Here is a 17455-nt window from a genome sequence, read left to right as displayed (position 1 = left end):
TAATAAAGGGTTTAGGGTTTTTTAGTTGGCCTCTATAAAATAACAAGGGTTAGTTTTTTGGACCTGTTATGTAGTGTAACTGCTGAAACACATCTAATTATTGGTTTCTGGGATGGACTTAAAGCCTTTATTTATTTAATTTTAAATTTGGAGGAGAATATTAAGATCATTTAAATAACTACCTTTGGCTATGTGCATTTTCAGAAAAAGGAAGTTGGACAAATAAGGAGAAAGATAATGCTACTTGTTATTTAGAAGAATGGTAAATGGTAGTTGTGACGTCTTCACTAWTATTCTACAATGTAGAATAAATCAAATCCAATGTATTTTCCACGTAGATTCCACGTCACAATACGTTGACAAAATACATCGAACCAGCGTTGATTTAGCCAGTTTGTGCCCAGTGGCTAACAGTCATATGAACCATTACTTACAACGGTTCCTTCTCCATATAATTGTATAACTGGAGATGATATGAAATCCATGTTGAAAATTGATACTGGAAAGGAACTGTTAGATTGTTGTTGATTTGTGGTGTGCATGGAATAGACAAGTAAATGATCAATAACGTCGATGGATGAGGACTGCACATGATTAATAAATTAGGGAAACTATTTGAGCTGTTTGAAGGCAGTGTTTGAAGTCTGTTTGCTTTCAAACAAGTTCTTATTGGAATTAATGAATAAAATAGTGGTACAGGATATTTTATAAAAAAAAAAAAAACATCTTTCACTATTTTGTTCATCAGTCCACTGATGATATATGGTCCCAAAAAGTTTTCAAGATAGAGCATTTTCAATTCAAATACAAAAGTGTGATGATAATACAAATGACATCATAATGATTGAAATCGCATCTTCATCACGCTTAAGATTTTTACTGAAAGTGCTCTATCATTCAAATGGTTCTGCTGACATGCACAACCCGTTGGGACTGTATCAACAGTGGACTAATGAACACAATACTAAAATAGACTTTTTTGGGTAAAATATACACAGCTGAATTTGTGATGAGTACTGCAATTTGATATTTATTTTTTTACTATACTGTATCTGTAATTTGCATGTTATTCATATAATAATTTGTACGCATATTTTATGTATATACACACATATTAAATCCATTTTTGGTTTAAATGCAGTGTTATAAGTTAGAATAAGCACAGATATGAAAAGTATGCATTTCAACATTTGTTTTATTATAAATAACCCATTTTAATATACCTTAGTTGTTCTTGCCAGCAAACTGAACGACTTCTAAGCCACAAAGCTAAAGTAATGGCGACAAGATGCCTTTTTGTTCATTGAAGCATGGTCACATATCAGACAGAATGACACAATGTGGGCCTTTGCAATGAGATTAAGAACACAGCGAATGTTGGACGGTATCCAGTACCTGAAATCCATGTAAATATTTTGACTAGAAAATAAAGATACAATCATCAAAATTATTCACACGCTTCTTTAAAAAATACTGCGGATGAAGTACTTTCGGTTCTTTGTATGAATTAGAAAACTCTAGTTTACAGTCTGTTTCCCATCTGGGAGCTTTAAAGCACATTTGTGGTACTTTCAGTACATTTATTATTAGCATTATTGTCATTGTTTCAGTATTATTATCAACAGTATTACTGCTTTTTGTTCTCTGGTGATGTCGTCAGTGTCCTTTTCACAGTAGGCGAGGGGCGCTCTGTGCAACTAATCCAACGGAAGGCTGCTAAGAACACATTCATTGGAGATGGCCAGGTGGTGAAAAGATGTGGTCCTGAGGCATACATGTGAATCGCATGATAACAATGGAAATAGGAACGAAACAAACCACATCAGAGTTCCCAACAAGCCGTGAGTAAAGGCATTACAATGTCCTTTGGAAGACGCTGAAGAGAATTGACGAAACAAATCACCAGAGGAACACAACAAATTGCACCAAAGATAATTGAGCGTACCCTTGAACTCTCTCTCTCTCTCTCTCTCTCTCTCTCTTTCTCTCTGCAGTTTGGTCTTTTTTCTCTCTCTCACATAGAAGCACGCACAGTCCATTGCTGTCTGCACTCATGCAGAACTGAGGTAACCTCCATTGAGGAGCCACGGAGAGCAGGAATGTCAGGTGGAAGTTCTGTTGTAGCCTACCCCTGAGTGTTTCTCAAGCCACAGCTCGGCTAACTGCATCGAAGATGCATAAGTACTTGCCTTCGACCCTAGGCACATTTTGTACTGCTTGGGCTCAAGGCTAGTGTCGCACTGAACAGGGTGATAAATGTGGACGATTCCTGGTTCCTGGCTGCGGAACACTTTTAAACCGGAGTTAATCACTTTTGTGAACAGGTCTACATCTTCCAACCCCCAGCCTTGGATCGACGTATCAAAACCGCCAGCTTTTTGCAAGTCACTTTTAAATATGCAGGTGATTCCAAAGCCGTAATCCCTCCAGAAGCCACTRTTCTTGGTGAACACAAAGCTGCTATCGTCAGGGGTGTTGCCGGCGTAGACAATTTTAGGATCGTACTGACTAAAAACAACGGGATAGTAAGCCTGTCTCCTTTGGATGGTGTTGTGCCTGCACCGCTGCAGGGCATCCCCGTTAAAGACTAGGTCCACGTCACAGAAGAACAGCAGTGTGCCATTGTCAAGTTGCGAGGAGCCCAGCTCCAGAGCCAGCCCCCGGGAGAAGTCACCCGTCATGGGGATGACAGACAGGTCTGCCTTGGGATACTTGTTGCTGTACTCCTTGATCAAGTCCAAGTGCTTCTCCCTGTCCTGGTTGCTGTCGTTGTCCACCAATATAATGGCCAGCTTGACGTTCTGTTTGGGGATCAGGCAGACCTTCTCAAAGTTCTCCATGAAGCGGAGAAAAATGTCGTACCTGCCTGTCAGCGGGACCAGGATGTTGACCTTTCTCTGGCTGCGTTCGCGCATCTCCCTGGTCGACTCAGAGAACTGGAAAGGCGAGAATATCTTGAGGGAGTTGGAGAGGAAAGAGAACGACTGCGACTCAGTGTTGATGGCCTCCACCAGCTCAACAACATCCAATTCCTCAGACTCACTGAAGAAGGGCCTACTGAAGGACTGCTGCAGGTACGCATGCCTCCTAACAGGTACCGTCACTTTGCGCCCTTTGTGTTTCTTGTACAGAAGTAGTAGGTCCAGAATGTACTCAGCCCCGTGCATGGGGTCCACCCTGCGGTAGCCATACTTGATCTCCTTGAAGTCGATAACACGTCCGCGGGCTTTGGAGTTCTCATTGATCATCTCCATGACCTGYAGCACCGTGTCTTCCAGGGCAGCCCGAAGCAGGCTCCCGAGGCCCTGCCGGGGCATCTGGTTCTCCCCCGTTGAGTACAGATGTCGYCCAGTGAGGAAGTCCCACTCGATGACGTCCCCTCGTTCAGCGGGCTGGTAGCGCGTGTAGGAAGGTGGCGCTCCCAGCTGTTGATCCTCCCACTGCACCTCTGTATTGCTGAGCCGGCTCATGGCCAGGCCCTCGCGGTGCAGGAGGATGGTGCGGTAGCGTAGCCGGGAGATGTCGCGGCTCAGCATGTAGCCGTGTAGCCGGTACTGGTAGGCAGGCCTCTTGTTGGGATGGAGTGTGATGGCGTTGTGGATCTTGCTGCTGTGGAGCTCCTGGATGAAGCCCTTCTTGTTGTGCTCGTAATTCTCGTAGAAGAGCTGCTGCATCTGTGGAAAGAGAAAAATACACCATGGTCAGCACAGTCGATAATGGAATGTCTAGTGTGACGTCTATGGATACAATAGGAGAACACACTCTCATCCTCTGATCTATTTAAAGGCAGATTCCCTGGAACAAAGAAGGTGTTGTTTGGATAATTGAATGGATCTCAATGTGTGTACTACTTTGAATACTCATTTGAAGCATAGCCTAATGTAAGGATTGTAAAAGCTTAATAACTGGTATACTGATAACCAGCACATTGTCTAGGTCATAATAGCCTTTCAGTAGAGCTTCCCAGCTAGGAGAGCTCAGGAGAGGTTCCCAATAAAACAAGCGAGATTCAAAGATGGAATTGAGCACAAGTGTTCATTACAAGAAGCAGTCAATTATCCATTTGATTCGTTGTGATAAAAGGTTCTAGAAAATGCCCAGTTATTTGTGCGTTTTTATGGTAATTGCCGGGAAGATAGGAGAAAGGAGATCATTTTGGTTTAGAGAAACCAATTACTCCGCTAAGATATTTATCCCTTGTCTTAATCATTTTAATTAAACGGAATAACACTGGGATTGTTTGAAAGCATACACAGAGTTAATCGTTAGTAGAAATGTATTGAAGGACCATGACAGATTATAGCCAGATAAAGAGAAGAGAGACGAGCAGTATCATGAACCCATAATCACTTCCAATCTCCTTAGCCCAATTTATACATTGAGCTATTTGACGTGTCAAATGACTCTGCAGCACAAAGGTTTACTACATAATACGCTCCTACTCAACTTCACAAAAAGTGATAGATAGGAGACCTAAAATAATATGATCATTCGTCATTTCCAAAACCTATACAAGATACTGCTTCATCGAAATCCATATTAAAGAAGAACGGATGTTGACTGGTTCAACACTTGGTTCCCTTTTACCCCAACTTGAGGTAAAATAAACAGATTTGGATGTACATAATGTCCAGAAAATATGACATTGAAATGTCCACACATCCATTCAAAATGTATACGGTATAGGCTATTACACAACATGTTGAGATGGGATAGTATGTTGACCCTCTTAACACTAACCAGCTTATTTCTACCCATATGCTTTATCTTTTACATTCCAGTCAATAACTGCAGTAAGACATGTAGCCCATGTTATATTGCAATGTTCTTTAATCATAGCTGATGTGTACAAGGACACCGCTTGCTAATTCAGTGTTTGCCGACAGAGGCTCCGCTGTGAGCCATTATTACCCTTTGCCCTCTCCATCGACCAGACTAATTGAGCTGTTAATTAAACTACACTGATAATTACATATCTGCTGCACCCTATCACTGGATCCAATATGCACTGCTTGGAGTGGTGCAGGGATGTTTTCAATTCCCTGTGCTGTGTAGCATCTATTGTTAGCCATATTGGAAGAAGCACTCACTTCAATTAACATAGATATATATTATGAGGTGGGTATGTGTCTTCATAAACAGATATATATTAATGAGGTAGGGTATGTGTCTTCATTAACAGATATATATTGAGGTAGGGTATGTGTCTTCATTAACAGATATATATTATGAGGTAGGGTATGTGTTTCATTAACATGATATATATTATGAGGTAGGGTATGTGTCTTCATTAACATAGATATATATATGAGGTAGGTGATGTGTCTTCATTAACATAGATATTTATTAAGGTAGGGTATGTGTCTTCATTAACAGATATATATTATGAAGGTAGGGTATGTGTCTTCATTAACAAGATATATATTATAAGGTAGGGTATGTGTCTTCATTAACAGATATATATTATGAGGTAGGGTATGTGTCTTCATTAACAGATATATATTATGAGGTAGGGTATGTGTCTTCATTAACAGATATATATTATGAGGTAGGGTATGTGTCTTCATTACATAGATATATATTATGAGGTAGGGTATGTGTCTTCATTACAAGATATATATTATGAGGTAGGGTATGTGTCTTCATTAACAGATATATATTATGAGGTAGGGTATGTGTCTTCATTAACATGATATATATTATGAGTAGGGTATGTGTCTTCATTAACAGATATATATATGAGGTAGGGTATGGTCTTCATTAACATAGATAATAATTTAGAGGTAGGGTATGTGTCTTCATTAAACAGATATATATTATGAGGTAGGGTATGTGTCTTCATTAACAGATATATATATATGAGGTAGGGTATGTGTCTTCATTAACATAGATATAATATTATGAGGTAGGGTATGGTCTTCATTAACAATGATATATATTATGAGGTAGGGTATGTGTCTTCATTACATAAAGATATAATATGAGGTAGGGTATGTGTCTTCATTACATAGATATATATTATGAGGTAGGGTATGTGTCTTCATTAACATAGATATATATTATGAGGTAGGGTATGTGTCTTCATTAACATAGATATATATTATGAGTAGGGTATGTGTCTTCATTAACAGATATATATTATGAGTAGGGTATGTGTCTTCATAACAGATATATATTATGAGGTAGGGTATGTGTCTTCATTAACAAGATATATATTATGAGGTAGGGTATGTGTCTTCATTAACATAGATATATATATATGAGGTAGGGTATGTGTCTTCATTAACAGATATATATTAGAAGGTAGGGTATGTGTCTTCATTAACATAGATATATATTATGAGGTAGGGTATGTGTTTATTAAACATAGATATATATTATAGGTAGGGTATGTGTCTTCATTACATAGATAATATTATGTAGAGAGGGTATGTGTCTTCATTAACATAGTATAATAATTATATGAGGTAGGGTATGTGTCTTCATTAACATATGGAGGGGTTTCCGGAGTTTATAACATTTGTTTTAGAATATTTGTTTTGAAGTCAAGGGGGTTGGAGAAACAAAACAACTTACTGTGTGCTAAAAAAAGATGACTCTATTATAGTGCTTGACTTCCAAACGTTTTATTTTCTTATTACATTATCACCTTCTGAAATAGTAGCCATCTGCAATTTGACCTGGATATTACTGTTTTCCTGGATATTCACTCTGTTAGTCAAAGAGAACTAATAAAGCCTGACTGTTTTCCTGGATATTCACTCTGTTATTCAAAGAACTAATAAGCCAGAGAATAAAACACATCGACCAATGTTGGGTCACCTGAAGTGGAGCGCCTCGAGCAGCACTGCTTGATTCTGTTCTTTATCATTACGGCACCGAGCTTCCTCTTTCGTAACTGCACTTAAATGGCAAATTAATGGTTTTAAGCTCCGAATGAAAGAACTGCACAGAGAAGCAATTTGGCAACATGAAATGAGGGCCCACAAGAAAACATTTAGCAAATGGAAAACGTGTCGGGCATTTAGGCCCTGGCCGCTGGAAACACTCTGGAAGCACTCTACTCCTGATGAATCAGTACATCTCTACTCCAGACGGAACAAACTAACTCTACTCCAGCTGGATCTGTACCTCTCTACTCCAGATGGAACAGACTAACTCTACTCCAATGGATCTGTACCACTCTACTCCAGATGGAACAGACTAACTCTACTCCAGATGGAACAGACTAACTCTACTCCAGATGGAGAAGACTAACTCTACTCAAGATGGAACAGACTAACTCTACTCCAGATGGAACAAACTAACTCTACTCCAGATGGAGCAGACTAACTCTACTCAGATGGAGCAGACTAACTCTACTCCAGATGGATCTGTACCACTCTACTCCAGATGGAAGACTAACTCTACTCCAGATGGAACAGACTAACTCTACTCCAGATGGAACAGGACTAACTCTACTCCAGATGGAGCAGACTAACTCTACTCCAGTGGACAGACTAACTCTCTCCAGAGGAACAGACTAACTCTACTCAAGATGGAACAGACTAACTCTACTCCAGATGAAACAGACTAACTCTACTCCAGATGGAGCAGACTAACTCTACTCCAGATGAAACAGACTAACTCTACTCCAGATGGAGCAGACTAACTCTACTCCAGATGGAACAGACTAACTCTACTCCAGATGAGGGAGACTAACTCTACTCCAGATGGAACAGACTAACTCTACTCCAGATGGAGCAGACTAACTCTACTCCAGATGGAGAAGACTAACTCTACCCCAGATGGAGAAGACTAACTCTACTCCAGATGGAACAGACTAACTCTACCCAGATGAAACAGACTAACTCTACTCCAGATGGAACAGACTAACTCTACTCAAGATGGAACAGACTAACTCTACTCCAGATGGAGCAGACTAACTCTACTCCAGATGGAGAAGACTAACTCTACTCCAGATGAAACGACTAACTCTACTCCAGATGAAACAGACTAACTCTACTCAAGATGGAACAGACTAACTCTACTCCAGATGGAGCAGACTAACTCTACTCCAGATGGAACAGACTAACTCTACTCCAGATGTAGCAGACTAACTCTACTCCAGATGGATCCGACTAACTCTACTCCAGATGGATCAGTACCACTCTACTCCAGATGGATTAGTACCACTCTACTCCAGATGGATCAGTACCACTCTACTCCAGATGGATCAGACCAACTCTACTCCAGATGGAGAAGACTAACTCTACTCCGATGGATCAGTATCTCTCTACTCCAGATGGATCAGTGCCACTCTACTCCAGATGGATCTGTACCACTCTACTCCAGATGGAACAGACTAACTCTACTCCAGATGGAGAAGTACTCTTTACTTCAGATGGAATAGACTAACTCTACTCCAGATGGAACAGTACCTCTTTACTCCAGATGGATCAGACTAACTATACTCCAGATGGATCAGTACCTCTCTACTCCTGATGGAACAGTACCATTCTACTCCAGATGGAACAGACTAACTCTACTCCAGATGGAACAGTACCACTCTACTCCAGATGGAACAGTACCACTCTACTACAGATGGACCAGTACCATCTACTACAGAGAACAGTACCACTCTACTACAGATGGACCAGTACCACTCTACTCCAATGAGGGGTACCACTCTACTCCAAAGGGAACAGTACCAGTCTACTCCTGATGTAACAGTACCACTCTACTCCTGATGGAGCAGTACCAGTCTACTCCAGATGGAGGAGTACTACTCTACTCGCTTGAAATGGAAAAATCGGTGATGGTTTAGTTGCCCAGCGTTCGGTGGTACGTTGCTTGATGATAGCGGGAGTGCTGGTGTAGATGGTCTAAGTAAAGATAATATAGAGATGGTTCGAGGATTCCCGCTGTGGCTCTGGGGGTGCGTGGGCGGGCGTGATACGGGCTGGGTGGAGGGGTCGAGGGGGGGAGAGTGGCTCTAAGGTTTGGGTGCATATTGTTGCGTCGTAGTTCTCGCCTGGTGGGGTCCGTAGTCTCCGGTAGGTGCACATGAGCGGTCTGGTCCGGTCTAAGTGGGTGGGACGCGGTGGGAGTAGGTGCATGAGGGGACGCGGCCTGAGCATGGTGGCGGTTGTCTGCGCGGGGGGCGTCGTTACGTCAGAATTCATCCCTGATGAGGGCAGCGGAGCCGGGACTCTACTGCCGTGAGGAGACAGACTAACTCTAATCCAGCCATGGCAGACAGTACCGCACTAGACTGTCCTGATGGGACACAGACTAACTCTAATCGCAAGTATGGAATACGCAGTCACCGACTTTCTAAGCTCCTGGATGGAACACACTGAGACCGAAGTGAAGTGAGCACTACGAGCGCGGAGAGTGCGCTGAGCGAGCACACGGAGGTTGCCGTATGGTTGCAGCCGCTAACGCATGGTCAGATTTACTGGCCTAAAACGGGGCGAGTCATGAGTTACTGCCAAATGATGTGCCGTCCTAACCATGTCAGTATTAACTGCCTGCAGCCCTATTACCATGCGATATGACCGCTGAGGCTGGCCTAGACGCATGTTCATATTACTGGCTGGCGAGCCACTAACCATGGTGGGAGAATTGAGCGGTGCGCAGCCCTAAGCCGGCAGTGTCATTGAGCTGCTGCAGGGGCGGCCTAACGGCATGTCGATGTTACTGGCTGTGCAGGCCGGCGTGAGATTCCATGAAGTTACTGGGCTGGTAAGCGGCACTAACCATGTGTCATGAGGGGGTGTGAGAGCAAGCCGAGGGATCATATCACTGGCTGAGCGGCGTAAAATCGGTCTATATCACTGCTGGGCAGCCCTAGACCATGGTCGAGTGGTCACTGCCACCCCTGAGCCATGGTGGTCATAGCTTTTACTGCGGCAGGGCCCTAAACGATGGTCATATTAACGGCTGCAGGCCTGGTGGTCTAAGCCATGTGCATAGATTCACTGACTAGGCTTGGTGCAGTCGGTCAAGAGATAGCGCCGTGTGTCTAGTACAATGGTCAGTAGAGATGGTCGGCTGGCAGCCCTAGGAACCGAGTCGGTCGGTGACGTTCCAAGCGCGTGGTCCCGGGCCCGAAACGAGGGAGAGCGGTCGACTGACTGTTGCAGCCCCTAATCATGATGGTGCGAGTGGAGTTACTGGTGGGGCGGGCTGCTAGGCCTAGAAGGCTGGTGGGTGTCAGTATGTACGCGTGCCCGGGGCGAGAAGAGGGTGTAGCTGCTTGGGGCAGCCGCGGAAACGGACGCATGGAGGTATGCGTGGCAGGGCGGCCTAGAGTCGCATGAGCGCGATGTCGCTATACTTACTTGCGCGATGCAGGCCCGTAACCCTGTTCATAATTTAGCTGGGGATGCATTGCCCGCTAACGCATGGAGGGTTGCAATAGTGAGGCGCGCAGCCCTTACCATGTGATTGATGTTTCGCGCTAGGCAGCCAGGAGACCGCAGTTTCGAGTGTGTGCAGTAGTTAGCGGACTCTGGCTCGTTGCAGGGCCCTAACATGATGTGCAGTATTAGCTGCTGCGAGCAACTGACCATAGTCATATGTACTGGCTGCAGGGGCGGCGGAGACGAAGGAGGTTAGTTAAACATTGCCTGGGGCTGCGAGCCGAGGAGCTAGGAACGTAGAGGTGAGGTAGTCACTGCGGCGAGGGAGGGCGCGGAGACCATGGTCATTTAACTTGCTGCGGCCCTAACCCATGTCAATATTAACTGGGCGTGATGCCCTAACGGGCATGGTCATATACTGTGGGCGCAGGCCGTTAACCGCAATGTCCATGAGTACTTGCTGAGTCCCTAACAATAATCACATCAACGTGCGACTGCACGCGAGCGAGGCATAGTCATATTGAGCTTGCTGCAGCCCCTTAAACATGGAGAGAGAGGGGGCTGACGGGCCACATAAGGCCATGTCATAGTTACTGGTGACCTCAGTGCAGCCCTAACCATGTCATATTACGTGCTAGCAGGCCCTAACCCATGGTCATATTACTGCGTGCAGCCCTAACCATGTCATATATACTGCTGCACGCCCTAACCATGTCATATTACTGCTGCAGCCCTAACCATGTCATATTACTGCTGCAGCCCTAACCATGTCATATTACTCGCGCCCTAACCAATGTCATATTACTGCTGCAGCCCTAACCATGTCATATTACTGCTGGCAGCCCAACCATGTCATATTACTGCTGCAGCCCAACCATGTCATATTACTGCTGCAGCCCAACCATGTCATATTACTGCTGCAGCCCTAACCATGTCATATTACTGCTGCAGCCCTAACTGTCATATTACTGCTGCAGCCTAACCATGTCATATTACTGCTGGCAGCCCTAACCATGTCATATTACTGCTGCAGCCCTAACCATGTCATATTACTGCTGCAGCCCTAACCATGTCATATTACTGCTGCAAGCCCTAACCATGTCATATTACTGGCTGCAGCCTAACCATGTCATATTACTGCTGCAGCCCTAACCATGTCATGATTACTGCTGCAGCCTAACCATGTCATTTACTGCTGCAGCCCTAACCATGTCATATTACTGCTGCAGCCCTAACCATGTCATATTACTGCTGCAGCCCTAACCATGTCATATTACTGCTGCGCACCCAACCATGTCATAGTTACATGCTGCAGCCCTAACCATTGTCATATAACTGCCATGCAGCCTAACCATCGTCAAAATATTACTCGCTGGGGACGCCCTAAACCATGTCATATTACTGCTGCAGCCCTAACCATGTCATATTACTGCTGCAGCCCTAACCATGTAATATGCATACACTACCAGCGACAGACTTAGACCAGAAACCAGTCCCTTCTTTCCCGTGAGGCCCCAATTTCTCTTTTCAAGACCCCCAATTTTTAGACAAATAATGATCTTTCCGTTTCTGGTTCTAACTTTCAAGTGTACACCCCAGCCAAATGCCCAAATGGGTGTACCCAGCTGATCCTACAGAAAGCCACAGTGATATTCCAATTAGGTGGATTTTAGGCGACTGGGTAATACTGCTGACTTTCAAGGACTTCCCCAGGTCCTTTCATCTAGCGGTTCCCTGTTGGGTTTCAGCCGCCCACACATAGGTTATGTCCCAAATGGCACCCTATTCCCTATTTAGTGCACTACTATCGACCACGGCCCATAGAGCTCTGGTCAAAAGTAGTGCACTATGTAGGGAATAGGGTGTCATTTGGGATGCAATAYTATTCTGGTGAGGTCCACTTCAATGTTGTATGTATGTTCTTAATTATGTTGTGACCACTTGGCAGGAAAACATGGACGTAGTACAATGTTTCCTCAGCGACACTCTAACCTATTTGTTCATTACTACTCTGTTAATACAATCCCCAATGTTATTTTTGCATGCCAGTAGTAAAGTTCACAAGATGGAATTCCTTTAAGTATTCCTAACGGCATGAAAAAAGTATCATTTCCTCTTCTGGTTCTATGACACAGGCAGGTATTGGATTCTGGGAACTCTAGGGATGAGATCCCTTATTGGCTGCCTGTCCACCAGCGTTTCCCTTCGTCCTCCTCACACCAATGTTCCAGACGTTACAGGGCACATTCCTGGAGCCAGATTCCTCTACTGAGTCAAGCCTCGCTGTACTATCCCCTGCCAAGGGAACAGCAGAATATCCTTAGCCAAACTTAATTCAATATCGACACAGCGCATCGACTACATCCCAGAATGGCTGGCTTTATCTGATCTCTATCAGCTAAATTAAAGGTAGTATTGTGCGAGGTGAAGGGGTTAAACAAAGGTTCAAGTTGTGAGTTAACGAGAGAATATTCAGATCTTAATTGAAAAGACATTTGCCTTCTGTCTTGCCTACTCCAGACTAAAAATAAATACTAAGTACTAATCGTACTACATACTATTCAGAACATACTTTCTGTAGTTAGCAACAAATATCAACACACTAGGCTCCTCCATACCGAGTGCATAATATAATGCGTAACTACGTTGATTCCCGCCATTSGCTCATTTTGGAACAGTMCATCCATTCATCAGATTATCAACTGTTGTAAAACATGTGAATCTGGAAYAACGATTTATCTTCCTCAATAGTGTSCAGCAAATTCTACTAGKTGAAAAGCTGATATGAGTATGAAATCCTGGCATTTAAAGCATACATTTTTTTWWATTTGACATACTATAAAACGTTTGGTTTTCGCATACCCAAAATGATTAGTATTTAGAACGCAAGTACGGCTATTCGGACATGGCATTATGTATTTAATTGAATAAGGGGAACAGGCTTTTAACAAATTATGAAATTAAAACAAACTTATTTCAAGATTACCTTGTCAAAATTAAAAAAAAAACAATTTAATCTTTAAACTCTAAATCTAAACTTGAGACTCATAAGTGAACTGTACATGATGCATAACATAAATCCCACACTGATATGGTCAAACTGCTCATAAGTGCATTAGAAGCATTAGAAGCATTAGCTCAGGTAATCATTTGGCTGAACCTGAACTGGTCCCGTGTGGCTCAGTTGGTAGAGCATGGCGCTTGCAACGCCAGGGTTGTGGGTTCATTCCCCATGGGGGGACCAGGATGAATATGTATGAARGTTCCAATTTGTAAGTCGCTCTGGATAAGAGCGTCTGCTAAATGACTTAAAATGTAAAATGTAAATGTAAACCGTAACTGATGGCATGTAATGGGCCAAGACATTCTGAGGAGCATGAAGTAGCAGTACTTCATGCATACACAAGTTTCCACTGTGATTCCAGCTCCTTTTTGCSTCTCAGCACTCAGGAAGCATGACAACCAATATGTCTGGCAACCTGCCCCGTAGGAGTCACCTGATGCTGCCAGCTGGCGTCTTCCATTTAGACACATGCCTGATGCATCATGGGAAATGGGGACATGCTGATCCATTGACCCCCCAAAAATATGAGCATGCTCCCTGAGACACTTAGAAGTTTTTCATATTTACATACTGATTCTCTATAATAATCGCGTCCCAAATGGCACCCTATTCCCTAGATAGTGCGCCCTATACCTTTTTATAGTACACTACTTCTGACCACTGACCTGGTCAAAAGTAGTGCACTATATAGAAAATAGGGATGCACTATCTGGTGAATAGAGTGCCATTTGGGATACGCACGTTGAGAAGACAATCCCTTACCTCCTACTGTATGAAGTGATTTGGCACGAACATAAAAAACCTGAACGCYGTCCAACTCAGTTCCTCGCTTTAATTGAACAGCCCACTTAACTGATCAATAGCTGTCATGCGGTCCTTGTGTTTAGAAAATGCTGATTGTGTCTCAAAGCGGCAGCACTCTGGAGTATTTACACAGGAGAGGACAAAGCAGGGCGGACCACGTTAAACACATTAAATAGTGAGCAATGCAGCTACTCTTTCTAATGACAATCGAGAGGGCTGTTGTTTCTCACTATCTCTCTCCCATGCTAGCCAACACACCTGGGAAAAAAACACAATTCATTAAAATAATGTATGTGGCCTTCATTTCTCTCAGACTAGCATGTTTGAAATGGTCCGTGGTCCCATGTGGCTCAGTTGATAGAGCATGGCGCTTACAACGCCAGGGTTGTGGGTTCAATTCCCACAGAGGACCTGTATGAAAAAAAAAATGAAAAAAAYACTTAGGAAAGTATATGCACTCACTACTGTAAGTTGCCCTGGATAAGAGTGTCTGCTAAATGTAAAAGACCTCAATACTGTGTTGAGGCATATGTTTGTTTACATTTACCACATCTATTCTGAACACTGGGGATGGATACTCTCGAGAGGGGCTTTGATAGCGAAAAGTATCAATGCTCATTGATTTGTCTTGGAACAAATGAAAATGTCTGTCTCGTCCTGTTCCCAGTCTCTTTACAGAGATCTGCATTACCTACTGCTGTGCGTCAACACGCTGCATAATATTTACAGCTTCTCCAACAGTGAGGGGACAGAAAAGCAGCTGTGGCATGTCATGTACAGCACCTGCTGCTACTCTCTGGTACCTCGCTCTTAAGACGCTCAACGTGCGTCAAGACTAGTATGGTGCTGCCCTCTAGCTATCCTTGACCTTTTACCAGCGTCCCCATAGGAACAGCGTCCCCATAGGAACAGCTACGTTGCATCCCAGTGTTTCTATGTAAGAAAGTCTTTCAACATTGAGATTGACAAGAAGACGACACTTCTACTATACTACTATACAATCTACGCCATCCTCCTTCACCAAGTCTCACTAGCTAGATAACAAAAGTTCTTTGTTGCTTGACAGTGACGTTGCTTTGTGGATATTGGAATTGTCAGATGAAGGAGGGCAACAGGACGTAGAAAGGCAGTTGGGAACGAGCCGGGAGTCATTTGTTGTTCCACGCTTTGTTTCCTGCTCCCCGTCTCTGCAGCATATGGCAGGGCTTTGGAGTGACAAAGCGAAGCAGGCTCAATCGCGCTACATCAATTACGCTTTTCTCCCCATTTGTTCTAGCGTCATGTTTTTTTTTMTTTTTGTCGAGTTAGCTGCAGCTACAGATTGCGGCGTATTACCAAGTAACATAGGAGGATTGGTAGAATAATTTGTATCTCATTTGTGMTCCCTTGACAATTAGTATCGCCCACACAAATGGAAAGATGATGAGAGAAGTGAATTGTATTTTGCTGGTTCCCGAGACAGTTCAAAGTGATAACTAACGGAAAAGTGAGGCTTTACACATACAGGAAGGAGGATTAATTACTTCTGTCTGAAGGCCTGGGGTCATGTTGCTTGGTCGTTAAATTGGCAGAGTTCCAATAAGAAAAGGTAATCTACAAGTCATCTTGAAACCTACAGGCTCACAAATGACCGTTTTCACCTGTACTACTGCCTAAACAGTACTACTGCCTCACCTGTACTACTGCCTCACCTGTACTACTGCCTCACCTGTACTACTGCCTCACCTGTACTACTGCCTCACCTGTACTACGCCTCACCTGTACTACTGCCTCACCTGTACCACTGCCTCACCTGTACTACTGCCTCACCTGTACTACTGCCTCACCTGTACTACTGCCATGTAATGACCAGGCTTACCTAACAATAAATGTCCAAAACAAAACATCAGCATCTGCACAACTTTGGGAAAATACCTTTTGTAAACTCTGAATTCATACGATTTGCATTGCAGGAGTTATATGGAACGACGTGGACAAAAACAATGTCACAAGTTCCGTTACGTGCAACATTTCCCCCGGAGGCATGTTATTGCGGAAGGCGTATGTGCAACACAATAATCAATAGGGTGTAGAGTAGAGCAAAGCTGGGGACTGCAGAGAAATTCATCCACACAGCAGAGCAGCCTAAACATGATTGATTTCCCAATTGCTCATTTAGAATATGAGGCATCTCAAAAACATTTATTTTAAAATATAGGGGTGGGATGCTGCCAGAGAAATTAGAGTTTTGAGATGGTAATATTTCATACTTGATGGTCACCCCTAAACTCGATTTCATGACGGTACACCTATGCATATCAAAATACATTTTGTCCATGTCCTACATAGAAAATAGTATCCTATTGCAGAGTGATACACCACCGATTGTCACATTTTTATCTCCCCACACATGTAAACACCTCACTGCAGCATGTACATATTATACCTTGGAAATTCTTCACTAAACTCAACTACTACTGTACTATGGATTGCATGTACTGTGTGTATAATGGACTATGGATTGCATGTACTGTGTGTATAATGMACTATGGATTGCATGTACTGTGTGTATAATGMACWWTGGATTGCATGTACTGTGTGTATAATGTACTATGGATTGCATGTAGTGTGTGTATAATGTACTATGGATTGCGTYTACTGTGTATATAACGRACTATGGATTGCATGTACTGTGTGTATAATGTACTATGGATTGCKTGTACTGTGTGTATAATGTACATTGGATTGCATGTACTGTGTATATAATGTACTATGAGAGAGGTCTTGACACAAAAAATTCCAATGTACTGTATATCCACAGTAAATCTAGTCSTATATCGACATAACCRGAAAGGCTGCTCAGCAAGGAAGAAGCCACTGCTCCAAAACCGCCATAAAAAGCCAGACTACGGTTTGCAACTGCACATGGGGACAAAGATTGTACTTTTTGGAGAAATGTCCTCTGGTCTGATGACACAAAAATAGAACTGTTTGGCCATAATGACCATAGTTATGTTTGGAGGAAAAAGGGGGAACGTGAAGCACGGGGGTGGCAGTAGCATGTTGTGGGGGTGCTTTGCTGCAGGAGGGACTGCAGCAAATGACAGCAAATGGCATTATGAGGAAGGAAAATTATGTGGATATAATGAAGCAACATCTCAAGACATCAGTCAGGAAGTTAAAGCTWGGTCGCAAATGGGTCTTCCAAATGTACAATGTCCCCAAGCATACTTCCAAAGTTGTGGCAAAATGGCTTAAGGAC

General features: G+C 43.3%; 1 protein-coding gene and 1 non-coding gene across 2 annotated transcripts in view; one reads left to right on the top strand and one right to left on the bottom strand.

The window, feature by feature from the left end:
- Positions 1 to 1177: 1177 nt before the first annotated feature.
- chsy1 (chondroitin sulfate synthase 1) overlaps positions 1178 to 17455 on the bottom strand; it is a 226399-nt gene continuing 210121 nt past the window's right edge. The window contains 1 exon segment of the mRNA XM_024137752.2: positions 1178 to 3674. Coding sequence (XP_023993520.1) covers positions 2103 to 3674 — 1572 coding nt within the window. The 3' untranslated portion in view covers positions 1178 to 2102.
- trnav-uac (transfer RNA valine (anticodon UAC)) lies at positions 14552 to 14627 on the top strand. Its single transcript has one exon. It is a non-coding gene; the product is annotated as a tRNA-Val (tRNA).

Source organism: Salvelinus sp. IW2-2015, unplaced genomic scaffold (assembly GCF_002910315.2).
Source record: "Salvelinus sp. IW2-2015 unplaced genomic scaffold, ASM291031v2 Un_scaffold1296, whole genome shotgun sequence".
In the NCBI taxonomy this organism is placed as follows: domain Eukaryota; kingdom Metazoa; phylum Chordata; class Actinopteri; order Salmoniformes; family Salmonidae; genus Salvelinus; species Salvelinus sp. IW2-2015.
The sequence above is the reverse complement of the archived record's forward strand: the minus strand, read 5'-3'. Positions and strand labels throughout refer to the sequence as shown.